The sequence below is a fragment of the Saccostrea echinata genome, unplaced genomic scaffold (assembly GCF_033153115.1).
Source record: "Saccostrea echinata isolate AGI-Se365-2 ecotype Australia unplaced genomic scaffold, CSIRO_AGI_Sech_v1 ptg000001l, whole genome shotgun sequence".
In the NCBI taxonomy this organism is placed as follows: domain Eukaryota; kingdom Metazoa; phylum Mollusca; class Bivalvia; order Ostreida; family Ostreidae; genus Saccostrea; species Saccostrea echinata.
The window spans coordinates 34,806,962-34,821,286 of NW_026889750.1; the positions used below are offsets into that span (position 1 = coordinate 34,806,962).

Here is a 14,325-nt window from a genome sequence, read left to right on the forward strand (position 1 = left end):
ATGATATCTTTGAGGGCTCCACATTGGACTGTGGTTGAAACTAGTAGCCCTCAAATGATAATGTGGCATAATGTATAATGTAATGTTTAATGTAATGCATAATTGATTTTAGGGCTAGCCAATTTATCATCCGGCAGTCCTAAGGCCGTGGCCTCGTTCGCCAAAAACAAAAAATAAATCTTACTTAACTTAACATTTGCCTCCATTGTCTATAATGATGTGTTACATATCCATCACAACATTTGATTATGATACGTTCCTATTATGTATCTCCGATTTTCATATCCATGAATTTATTCAGTTTGACTAATATTTAACATTTGATCACTGAATGTTAAAACCTTAAAAAATGCACCGAAAAGTAAGTCAGGTGCACAATTTTTAATCAAACTGTTTCATATACTTTTTCTACTTCGAATTTTGTTCTTTAAACTCTTTCTTGTGAAAATTCTTCAAAATGCTAAATATATTTTTCTTCGATTTGATGATTTTGATCAATTCTTGAGATTATGAGGTCTTTAATTTGAAAATTTGTCCATGAGAATAGGAAGTTTGTGCCTCAAGATTACCTCTGTCGAAGAACATACCTTTATTCTTAAAATCCGATTTAGATGATTTTTATGAATATAGTAGAATTGTATAATAAACAATAATAGATATGATAATACCTTTAATATTCAACTTAATTCAATTACAATTAGTTTCTAAATAAAATAAAAGCTTTAGATACAAATATATTCCTATACAAAGTTACATACTGAAGATTGTTTTGCTTTGATAAATATAATTGTTGTTAATTTGATATAGGACCCTCTCTAGACTGCACACTAAAGATTTCAGAATCTATGATGTTTTTCTGCGGTTAGTGTGATATGCTCTTTGATCTAAAATCAAATAAATAAAAATATATATTGTACATATATTACTAATTTTGTAATCAATTCAAGCATTCTAAACATTTTAAAAGGGCAAGATAAATTAATTGAACTTTTTTAAATATATTTTTTCCACTGAAGTAAACAGTAGTGGTTTCTGTTCGATGATACTTTGTTGTCTTTAAAAAAAATTCCTTGGGGTAAATACCTCGTACAATACATTGAATACTCATTAGATAAGCTCAATATTTAACGTCTATACAATAAAATTTTCTAAATGTCAAAAAACATTTTATACTTTGTATAGAGGCTAGGGTCCTTAAAGTTTCAAAATGGTTTTTGTAAACGTTATTGCCTTTGAACCTACAGTGTCTTCTTATTTTTAAAAAAAATCAAATTCATTCACAAAGGAATGAAGGGTATTTTTTTTTCCAACATTTCAACATGCATTTAGAACATTGTTCATATTCATTTTTGATCTAAAATATGTATTACACTGCTTACCCTTTCTAATGACGTTTTAATAAAAAAGGGGGTTATTAAATTATTTCCATGGGTATAATTTATAAATGTTGAAATAAAAAAGAAGTAGATAAAGTGTTATGAAATACTGTATATAAATACATGAATTTGAAAGATATGCAAATATGAGCGTATCAAAGTTAATATTTATTGTTGAAAACTTAAATGTATATACATTTCTGGGATAACTGTGTAGTCATATACATTGTATTTTTTGCATCTTACTTTGACAGTGATTTAACAGAAAAGCATACAAATTAATTCTAAATAAATGGGAATATATATGTACATTTTAGTTCAAAATTGATAAATACATTTCTTATTACTTGGAATTATTTTAATTCAAAATGTCTTTGTATTACTGATGTAAGGCTTCGTTTCTCTTCAACCAAATCCTGAAGCTGTGAATCAATCTCTCTGTAAAAAAAATGTGTATTGGAATATCTAATATTAATAAAAATGAATCCATTCTACAAGGATATGGTTGGAAAGTAAAATTATACTGATATAATATACATACATACATACATACATACATACATACATACCATACATACATACATACATACATACATACATATATATATATATATATATATATATATATATATATATATATATATATATATATATATATATATATATATATATATATATATATATATATATATATATATATATATATATATATATATGCCCTTTTAAAGATTTTACCATGTAACGTGACCCCAAATTTTCCAGAGCAGTATGTTGTGAACAAACCTAAATATACATTACATGGCAATGCTTGCATATCAACTTGACTGATGGCTTGTTGTTTCTTAAGAAAAATATTATTCCCCTTTATATTTCTATATGAAATTCATACCCCTATTGTGGTCCCACCGTATCCCAAAGGGAGGGTAATAATTTGAACAAAACTTAATTTAAGCAGTAGGGAGATTTTTGAGAGATAAACAGTACAATTGTGGTCCTGCTATTCTTGAGATTTTTTCACATAATATATTGTTCATAAATGATAGGACAGAACACCTTTCACCCTCTCTGTGGCCCTTTATCGGAAGGTCGTGCGTTCGAATCACGGCCGCGACTGACCTAAGTCGATAAAAAATAGGTAGCAACTTTTCCTTCGCCAAGCGCTCGGCACTTTGAAGTGAAAGTTGCGGGTCCTTTAACCTGTCATTGAGTCAAATGCTGACTGATGTTTTCATACTGATTGTTAGGCCATTATTTATAGACTGAACTGTTTACGGATTTTTCCGGCTTTTGTTTCCCGATACAGTGTAATGACAAGAAGCATAAGGCGGTTGTGACCGGTCGGCAGGGGATGCTTACTCCTCCATGGCACCTGATCCCACCTCTAAATTTTGAGGTCCGTGTTTGCTCTGCTCCAAATTTGTATCGTTTCATTGGACTTTCGAGATTGAATACTGTTCGTTATCTTCATATTTCATTGGATGCCCTGTGTCACGGTAGGCGTTGGCACGATAAAGAACCCTCACTGCTCGATGGTCCTGAGTGCCGAATACAGGTCTAAATTTGCCATTCACCGGTATATGGTGACGTCTCTATATGAGTGAAACATTCTCGAACAGGATAAGCAACCTGCAATTAATCAATCAATCTTTTATGACCCAAATTTAGTCACAGGGGGTCATAATTAAGGGCTCACTGGGGATCACAAAGATTGCTTTTTATATAAAACTGACATATTATGGACCTGCAGTTCTAGAAAGTGATTATTATGAAGCTTCATAACATGAGAAATACCTTATGACATGTATTATGTCAATAAATTTAATTGCATTGTAGGCCTGCTTTCTTAAGCAGATGATTTTAAATGATTTTTCTTATATGTTCCTCAGTGAGATATTGACTCTCTTCTGTGGCCCGGACCTTGTCAGAGGGGTCATGATGTGAGAAAAAAAAATATTGTATTTTCTTTACACTTGACTTATTATATGCTCAAGCTTTTGTTTAAAAGATACTTTTTTATAGATTGTTTACCAATATACTTCAATGTAAAAACAACGAATTTCAAAAAGTAATTTTTCATTATCCCAAATTCGTACATGCGAATTTTTATATTAAAATGAAATTTTACACGTATATTTACATATTATACCCAAGATTTACATCATTGATATGGAATTTGATAGAAACTAAAGCTCTAAATCTTAAGAAAATTTTAGAGTAAAGATTAATATTAAATCAAATAATTAATGTGTTTTATAGCAAAGTTTACTATAATAAACTATAGTTATTTCGAAATTCCTAACACTAATAAGAACACTTTATTAAAGGTTGATAACCTCAGCTTTTGAATTTTTCTTATGCAAGACACTTCATAAATGTACCTTGTAGAATTTGGAAGAATAATACAACTCATATTGGCGGAACTGTCATGGCTTTTTATTACAAATTACATTCACAGTTAACATGCCACTCGCATGTTCATGCCCTATGCGCCGATCTTACCACTTGTAAGCTTTTGGCAGCATAGCATTCACAAATATTAAACAAACCATATCAGAGCTGGGGGACCTGGAGACAACAGTATCCCTCAGCAAATGGTTACTTGTCAAAATTGCGCTAACACAAAACAGTCAGGATTATCACATTCACAGCGAAGTCCACAGTATTCTTCATCAGTATATAAGCCATGACGATTTCTGAAATTGAAAGAAAGCACACAGCAGAAAAGGAACCAAAAACATTTATTTAATAAATTTAAAAACTCAAACCAACCATAATATTTAAGGGAGGGAAGGGAGGGGATTTCGTCTGCTCTGAACAAGATGGGGAGTTGAAAAGACCTAGCGCATGCTCATTAATGCTGATGTATTATTAACCATAGAATCGTCATGATAGGACCATATAATTCCGGAAAACGGGTTGCTCTTTGTAAGCAATACGTAATTTCAAAATAGAAAGCAATAAGCGTCATTCTCAATAACTGTATTTATCTTTTAGGGATAAATCTGATTATTTCGAAATTCCTAACACTAATAAGAACACTTTATTAAAGGTTGATAACCTCAGCTTTTGAATTTTTCTTATGCAAGACACTTCATAAATGTACCTTGTAGAATTTGGAAGAATAATACAACTCATATTGGCGGAACTGTCATGGCTTTTTATTACAAATTACATTCACAGTTAACATGCCACTCGCATGTTCATGCCCTATGCGCCGATCTTACCACTTGTAAGCTTTTGGCAGCATAGCATTCACAAATATTAAACAAACCATATCAGAGCTGGGGGACCTGGAGACAACAGTATCCCTCAGCAAATGGTTACTTGTCAAAATTGCGCCAATTGGATTTCAAGCATAATGAAATCCAACCGCCATCAAAGCGGCTGAATTTTGACCACAGGTAAAATATACCATTCACAAATTACACACAAATTATTTCATAACATCTTCATAAAGCCACAACAGTTCCAATTCCAAAATTATGCACTGTTCACTTTGATGGATAAACAAAACCATTACCAGAGCAAAATTGCCTAAGAGCAGCCTGCATTGTTGACAAAAAGACATAATTACCTAAGGGAGATAAGTGAACTCCATCATTAAGAAAGAGTTTACTTTGAACAATACTGATGTCAGGGTACTTAATTGAAGCACCACCTGACTTTAAAACAAAGCTAGCAATAGAACTATTAATCCTAGATCTTGATTTCTCTGCAGCAACATTTGAAATTGAATGACGCCAATATACCCTGGGCAAAATATGTGACCAGACAATGCATGTCAAAGGCATAACCAAACTCAACTTGTTGATAACAGTTTTCATAAATTTTTGTTGTCTTCGTAATGGGTTATTAAGTTTGGCAATGTCATTACCACCTACATGGATAACAAGAAACCTCGGATGTGGCTTTGTAGAGGACAGGTCAGAAATGACCTCAGAGAATTTGGCAAAACTCAACCCTGGTATTCCCTTCCATAACACTTTTACCCCTGGTAAAGAAAGGTCTGTGCCAAATTCCGGAGAACTCAAAGAAAATTGTTCTGCTCTTTTAATAAGGGATGATCCCACAATCCAGATTGAATCTACAAGATTTATGAACAATACATAAGCAATGATTACAATCTACATAATTATGCACTTGAAAACAGCAATCAAATGAATCCAACTCCAATTATAATTTTGATATCAGGTTAACAACAATATGACAATGATGTAACCATCATAATAGCATTATTTGCATCTAAAATGTAATCAACTTAGGTCTGAGATAATGCTTATATGCATCTGACACCCATCTCCCCTTTCTTTGAATTTCTTGTTCAGATATGCCCGACAAATACATGTGAGTAGCAGCTCCTACTCTAAAAGAGTGCGTTTTGAAAGTTTTTGTTTCAATACCTAAAAATCTCAATGCTTTGTGTAATACACTTGAAAACTGGTATGCCGATAATGGTGTACCATTGATATGACAAAATAGAGGGCCATCCACCAGAGATCTGAATTGCAAGAAAGTTTCTAACAAATTAAAACACACTGTTGACTCTACTGATTTGCTGATAGTAATGACTAAACCTTTTCCACTCTGATCTGTTTTAGAAAAACGCAACTTTAATTTGATATTTTCATTACTTAACTGTAAATCTGAAAGGTGAAGTACATTTCTTCTACTCTTATTTGATGCTACTGCCATTTCACTTATTCTAAGAAGACCAAAAAATGCAGTTGCAAATGTAGACCCAAATAAGAAGTGCTCATATTTTGAATGTGTAACCATAGGTAAAACATCCAAAATTTTTAGTAAAAGCTGATATGTTACAGGACTTCTGATGTCCTTTGTAGGCTTAGATCTTCTTAAACCTGTTAACATTTTTTGCACAATGAAAGATTTGACTGGATTGTCCAATCCGTGCACTTGCAAACTGTGACTCAGGGCTGATAAATATACATTAGCTGTAGAATGAGAAAGATTTTTTGATGCTAGAAAAGCCACAAAATTGATTACATGATCTACTGGAGGTGGCCAAGATAGAGGCAAATTAAATTGTAATCTGAAGTCATTAAATACAACCATGGCTTTGTCATATGCAATTTTTGTGTTGTTGGAGAGGCTAGCTTCTATTAAATGATTGACATGCCCTTCAAAAGGTTCCAAAATTGAATAGGTACTTGATAAGGATGGCAATCTGCCCATGGTGCTAACTGCCTGAATCTGTTCCACTGCAATCGAGAAATTGAATCTGCTATCTCATTTATACAACCTCTTACATGAACTGCTTTAAACTGAATATTAAACTTCAAAGAAAGCAATACTAATTCTCTCATCAAAATCATTACCCGTTTATTCTTAGATGTTTTCCGATTCAAGATTTCAACCAAAGCTATATTGTCAACATGCAAAATTAATTTCTTATTTTGTAATTTGTCTGACCACAAGTAAAATCCTAAAACTATAGGAACAAACTCTAAAAAAGTGATGTCTTTTCTTATATCAACATTCCACTCCTGTGGCCAACAGAGATAAGACCAGGAAGTACCAAAAACCACACCACAACCCACTGAACCTGAGCTATCTGAATAAAATTGTACATTTTTGTCAGATTCCCATTCCAATTCTGGAAATTTTGTTGTTCCATTAAATTCATCAAGAAATGTTAACCACATTTGGAGGTCACTATGTATTTCTTTGGAAAGTCGTACAAAGTGATGTGGCTTAGAAACACCAGACATTAAACCATATAAGCGGCATGTAAATGCTCTACCTGCTGGCAAGGCCTTTGTAATAAAAGCTAATGAGCCAGCTAAAGACTGAAGCTGCCTTAATGTAATCTTAGATTTCCCTTGAATTTCAAGTATTTCTTTTTGTAAAGATTCTACTTTATCCTTTGGAATGAAAATTGACTGATTAACTGAGTCTATACCTAAACCTAAGAACACTATATATGTTGTTGGACCTTCAGTTTTTTCCTCTGAAAGAGGAACACCTAATCTTTTACAGATATTTTGAAAAGAATCCATCATATATTTACAATTGTTTGTTCCATGAGCTCCAGCAAATAAAAAATCATCTAAGTAATGAACAATATTTTTCAAGTTGGTGTTATACTCTACCACCCATTGTAAAAAACTGGAAAATTTTTCAAACAAAGCACACGATATGGCACAACCCATAGGTAAACATTTGTCTACATAATATTTATCAAGAAACTTAAAACCAAGCAGACTAAAATCTTCGGGTCTAATTGGTAACAACCTAAATGCATTTGAAATATCCATTTTCCCTAATTGTGCATTTGTCCCCAGTTTTTGTACCATGCTAACAGCTTGATCAAAAGATGAATAATTAACTGAACAAATTTCAGGATTAATGAATTCGTTAATACTCTTTCCATGTGGAGCAGATAAATTGGTGATTAACCTCCAACCACCCTGTTTTTTAGGTAAAACTCCTATTGGGCTGCAATAAAAATTTTGAAATGGGGGGGGCATCAAATGGACCCATTATGCGACCTAGGTCAATTTCTTTGTTCAGTTTAGCTAACAATTCATCTTTATGCTCTAATGCTGAAACCATATTTTTACAAGATACTGGATCCCGCGGACCCTCATAGTTCAATGAGAAACCAAATGTAAACCCATGTAAAAGTTGATTTGCCTCAGTTTTTTCTGGATAATCTTGTAACAAAATGTTTAAAGTGGTTACATTGATCGGTGTAAAACCTAGATCCCAAAGGCATGGATCTTTATTGCCGAAATGGCCTTGAAAATCTTGATTGGGTCACATTGGGATTGATGTTTTGACGACCGACATTGTGAGTAGCCCCTTTTGGTGTACTATGGCTGGTTTGATTACTGTAACAGTTGATGGAGGGATGGTTTTTGCCGCACTTAAGACAAGAGTGTGAAAATCTACAATCTTTTTTAAGACATGAACCCTTCAAGTTGAAATCATAACAACGCTTGTGCTGGTGCAAATTAGAAGTAGGCTTGCGTTCAGCGACTGCTGCCTGACCCATGTAAATCAACCATAATTCTGCATCAATGTTTTCCCAACTGATCATACTATTTTTTGAGCGCCTAAGTCTAAACTGAATGTCATAATCCCTCCACCCTAGTGTAGTAGACCGAGAAGCCCCTAGCCTTATTGAACTGATATACTTTATTATGCCCTGAATGTGCTGTGGAAACTTTTTTAAGTAGATGGCAGCATAAATCAAAAAGGAATCAGTCCATTCCGAAATGTTTGCAATTTTTCTATCCTTAGATTTATTTTTTATTTTAATTTCTCCATCTTCAAACACAAGCAGTTGCTGAATTTCAGCAGCTGGATCTAAATGCAATAACCTAGCAAGATCTATATACTCATTATTCCAAATTTTTTCCTGTGTTGTCAATGGTATATTAGCCCCAAGATCTGATGTAATACTGACTAGGGGATTAACATGCATACCTGGCTGATACACAACATTTTTTGTTGCTGTAGTCATAGAGGTGTCTTGAAGCAGAGGCTGCACATCTGGAATATTTTGAGATGCGGCAACACTAAAGGTCTGTTGCAGCTGAGGCTGGTCACCTGTGATGTTCACTGGCAGTGTGGCATTCACGGGACTGACCTCGGATGTGTCTTGTAGGCCACAGGTAGGAGCATAAATCACTTGGCTACCACTTCCCGCATGCTGTATTTGTGAGGACTCTTGTGTTGGTTGCACCGGGCGCGCCGAGGGGCCGGAAGCACGTGCAGGGCGTCTGGCATAAGGCGATTTTGTCTTGGATCTCCTTGTAGATCCCACTCTCAACAATCCAGTGCTCATTTTCTTGCAAATAATGAATAAAACCGTCAAAGATTTTCTTACTCCCAATTATTAATATTCCAACATGTGTTCTATTTAATCAAGCAATGAAAATAAAATTCTGTTGTTTTACATTACTATTTTCTAACAAATAAGTCAATAAATTTTAAACAAATTCCTTAAATATGAATTAATATGTTCGTCTTATGCGATTTTCATACTTAAATTTCTTCGATTGATACAATACTTAACCGATGATACTTGATTTATTTTTGAACACCGATGATTTCGTCTGCTCTGAACAAGATGGGGAGTTGAAAAGACCTAGCGCATGCTCATTAATGCTGATGTATTATTAACCATAGAATCGTCATGATAGGACCATATAATTCCGGAAAACGGGTTGCTCTTTGTAAGCAATACGTAATTTCAAAATAGAAAGCAATAAGCGTCATTCTCAATAACTGTATTTATCTTTTAGGGATAAATCTGATTAACTATAGTAAACTTTCGTTAACCCCTTCTCTACCGCATCGGTCAATATGACCGATAGCGCGTTAAAACAAGACTTCGCGAAGATCTCCGTATCTTTTTTATGATAGCATTAAGGTATATAATCTATATATCATCTTTTAGGAAATTTTCTCTACTTTTAAACCCTGTAAAAATTTTACAGATTATACGTCGGTAATGAATAGATTTTACGTTTTGAAGACATTCATGACTTTGAAAATGGCGCAAATTTCCAAAGCAAAGACGATTTTCCCGACGATGGCATATTTTTCCTGATTAATTGCATAAAGAAAGTTTGTTATATTTAAAAAGCATATTTTCTCTGCTTTTAAAATATGTAAAAATTGTTGTTTTTACTTTAAAAATTTTTTTAAAAACAAGCATTTTCTTCCACATTTGTGTTTTTTCTCGTTTTATTTCATAATATTTAAACAAAGCTCACTTTTACTTGTATTTCTATATTGAAATAGGGAAAACAAAATACAGATGGTAAAAGTGAAGAAAATTTCCATTCCAACAAGCCTTTACTGGTCTTCTAACTCTCAGTATTTTCTGAATTACGATAGTTTGAATTTTGGACCTCCGCGTATTTTATTTTTTGTTGAAAAATCGGGGCTGATCAATATTTAACGTCAAGGTCGATTTCGTTGCGCCTCACTCGGAACAACATATTGTTTAGTACTATTTTATTATATATTTTTATTGAAATAAATGCTTTTTACAAAATAATTGGTTAAAAAAACAAATAATATCTTTAAACCTTTAGTGAAGTGTGGTATTTTTTTCACATAATGAATTTACTTATCTATTTTTAGACATAGAATAATGTTGAGAAAAAAAAAATGTACATGTATATTCCCTAAGAGTCTTTACGTCGAAAAAGTCAGAATTTATATTGCTGTATATGTCATATATTCTTTATATAAAATATAATTAGACCTATACTAACATGACATTTAGATTTAAACCATTTTGAAACAAGCACTCGCATAAATTTTACACGACTCATCACTGTACGAGTTGATACCAATCGAGATTACCACGTGTTTCCGCAATCGTAACTACTCGGCCATTTCCGTAACCACAAATAACCTTTTTATCGGTTACGGAAAAGGGCGAGCGTGATCCGAATGGTGTTTCCGCTGTAGGTGGCAGAGGATAGTTTCGGATTAAGTACCGGTCAAAAATTAGAAAAAATAGAGGAACCTAAGGTTTGAATGTATATTATAGGTAATTTTATTGCTAGAATATTTTATGTGTGCATTTGGAGGGAATTGGTGGCCTTGTATATTTTATTGATATATGACACTTTAGTGTCACTACTACTGTTTATGGGATATGGACTAGAAATACGAAACTAAGATCAAAAATCACTCTTCCGGTATTTCACCAGAAAAGCAGGGTGGGTTCATAGGATGAATTGAAGCTTGAAAACGAGGTGGTTGAGCCATTATCTCTTGCTGTTCAATGGTATGTACAAGTGTTGGTCTGCAATTTGTGTGGTAGCTTAGGGCATTAGCACGGGCCTGGAAGCAGTTGCGGATCTGGCGAAATAGTGAAAATAAGCTTATTTTACATGAAATTTTGAGATTGTCCCTGTGCCATCATTAGGGCTCATTGTGCAAGTTGTACATGTTTTATTCCTAAAAGATTCAAATTCCTCAAGGGACTAGATCATATTATTATTACATGTAGAGAGAATTTAAAATTTTCCAATGCACATTTTAAAAGCAGCTCAATATTAAGGAAACCGTCAGTCAAACGTTTTGATTGCCAAAAAAACTATTCTCTGCCACCGTAGCAGTAAACAACAACACGATAATGTGAACATCAATTTTCATGATTATTTTATGATGGATCACATCAATTCATCAGATAAGAAGGTCATTCCTTTGGTATAAGAGGTGAATAAGTATTGGTTGAAGAGTTTAAAACTGTTTTGAAAGTGCATTTATTCACGTTCAAATGAAAACAAGTGGTACACTACAGCACTATGCACTGATACTGATTCACGTACATGCATAGGCGTTAGCCGGTATGAACTCGCATTATTAGATTGATACTTGTTCAGCTAATTTTGTGTTGTTTTTGAAGTGTATAAATTTTGATGACCACCCTAAGTACCATTCAAAATAAAATCAAATTTGGCATAATTCTTGAGAGTTGTCGTCTAACACAAACACATCGAATTTTTTAGCATGTTCAGGGTGCTGGTTTCGGAACGTTCAGCTGTGAAGATCCACTTGCTAATCCAACCATACACTGGAAAGACCATGATGTGGAGGACACAGGTGCTTATTATAACCAATGAACAGGTAAATCATTTTTTTCTATCTTTTTGTTATGAAAATTCCTGTATCTCTAAACATTAATTCTAAATAAAGTGAACTTTTAATTGTATTTATTTGATATTGCATTCACACATTGACTTACATTTTGAAAAAAATATGTGATACTCATGATATTTATAATGCATGATTATGCATGTAAACTTGCCATTTTACCACCCATTATGCTCAATATGGAGCCAGCTTTCTTTTATAGACTGCTGTGTTATTTTCAATCTGCATGATGTATGTGAATAGAATTTCTCTTTCTCAATTTTTCAGTTTCTGTTGAATTATCACATATACATGGGTGGTCAAACTTCATTCAATGGATGGCTATTCCTCAACACTCCCCTTGTTCGGAGAATTTTGCCCTGGAGAAACAGTTTTCAGTCCATTGTGTCCTTTCTCTAAAAAACCCTGACAGCCGAAACTGAAAAAGGTATTTTTTTTTAATTTTGATAGAATTAATGGGTATGTTATTTCTTTTAGCTCAATAATTGACTGAAATGATGGTTTATTACTAGGCCGGTAATTTTTTAGTCATAATACATTGACGTCCCCATACCATATACATGTAACTACATGTATCACATAATAAATAAACTTTATAAATAAATACTTTTAATTTGAAAATGAAAGTTATTTCAACATAATCAGTGTGTTAATTCTAGCTTTCTTACTTTTATACATGTAAATTTACATATTAAATTTTTATAATACCTATTTAATTATAAAAACTTAATCTTTTATAGGATAGAAACTAATTGTGCGAATACAACCAGAACTGATTATGTCTTGAACAAGTCAAAGGAGTTCCTCCAGTCTTTCAGAGAGATGGCAGTTAATGAAAGAATGGTGGCCACAAAGAGAAAGTGCTCTGGTATTCAGCATTTTGTGAATGATGTCTGATTTGGAATTCAGTTAGCAATATTTCTGGATTTGTATATTTGGGTAAAAAAAAAAATTTAACTGATTGACTAAACGTTTTGCATTAAGTATTGCGATAAATTAATTTTTTTTTTCAAGATGACAGTTCAAGTCTTTAATGTACCCCTAAAGCACTTGGCAAAGAATTTAAAAATGAAGTCAGTTAGTTTATATTGTCTTGCTGAAATAAACATTGGGGGAAAATTCATGATAATAAAGATGATTTTTTTTTGGTATCAAGAAATGGATTTATTTTTGTTTAACAGAAAGATTGTATAGTAGTTACTGTTATGTAATTTTTACATCACTGTTCAGCCAAATTATATGCAAAAATAGATATTCTTACGAGAAAAAGATTAACGTAAACAAAGGAACTATTTTCGTCTTATTTTGTACTTGAGCCGCATTGTCAATTATTGCATTAAAAGACCAAGTCAAATGTTTCTCATCAAACATGGCTATTGAATATCGGTATTCTTCTCACAAATCCTTAGCTTATCTTGCTATCAGTAGTCAGGATTTTTTTTTTCTCGAGTCATGATTAAAGTTTATAGACATCATTTGACCAGGCAGCAAGTGCTAAATGACATTATCTTCATTCAGGATATTTCTGGACACTCGATAATGAAAAACTCATGTAAACAATGATTCATAAGATGCTAGAATTCCATTCTTTAAGGACATACGCAACGTACCTTACCTACTGATAATTTTTCAAGATATTCTTAATTTAAGATTATAGTGCCATCAGATGCTCGTCGACAAAAAATCAGCATGTATTACCAGGAGAAATCAATTGATGAAAATTCTTGTATAATTCAAAGAAAAATACACAAAAATTACTAAACACATATTTTAGATGTTTTGTTTATCCAAACTTGTTTTAGAAGAAGTGTTTTACAGCATATATAAACATACAAATGTAGCACACAATTCCTTTAAGTATTGGAACTCTTCAACTCCAGGGGAAAAGACAATAAAGTTCAAACTACGTTGCGTATGTCCTTAAATAGCTATGGCATCATCCAACTTGAAGATGATGTGTACATCATGTAATCTGGAATCTATATAGCAGAAATAGACTTGCAAATATACTAACAAATAAACCTATCTGCTTGTTTATTATTCTTCAGATACTTCATTTTTAAAAATGCTCTTTATTTCTATCAATAATGCAAGCGGTGATTCGAGATCATGTGACCTAAACAATACTGACTTTTGGTAGCATAATAGGCCAAGGGTTTGTGAGAAGAGTAGCGGATCAGATATCCTTGGCTTCCAAAGATGAGCAAATGCATGCCACATAAATTAGATGAATGAAAGGATTGTAATGAAAAAGCCACTTATTTGAAAAAGAGATTTAAAGTTCCATGCATTGTCCATCTTGTGA

The 14,325-nt window shown here is 32.9% G+C and overlaps 1 protein-coding gene across 1 annotated transcript; it reads right to left on the reverse strand.

Annotated features, from left to right (window-relative positions):
• Window positions 1-3,787: 3,787 nt before the first annotated feature.
• LOC133190649 (uncharacterized) lies at window positions 3,788-9,653 on the reverse strand. The gene is made up of 3 exons (XM_061326344.1): window positions 9,427-9,653; window positions 8,826-9,189; window positions 3,788-5,460 (listed from the first exon to the last, which is right to left on the reverse strand). Exons 2-3 carry the CDS (start codon window positions 9,184-9,186, stop codon window positions 4,868-4,870), a joined length of 954 nt encoding a protein of 317 aa, XP_061182328.1. The 5' UTR covers window positions 9,187-9,189; window positions 9,427-9,653; the 3' UTR covers window positions 3,788-4,867.
• Between the last annotated feature and the right edge of the window lie 4,672 nt (window positions 9,654-14,325).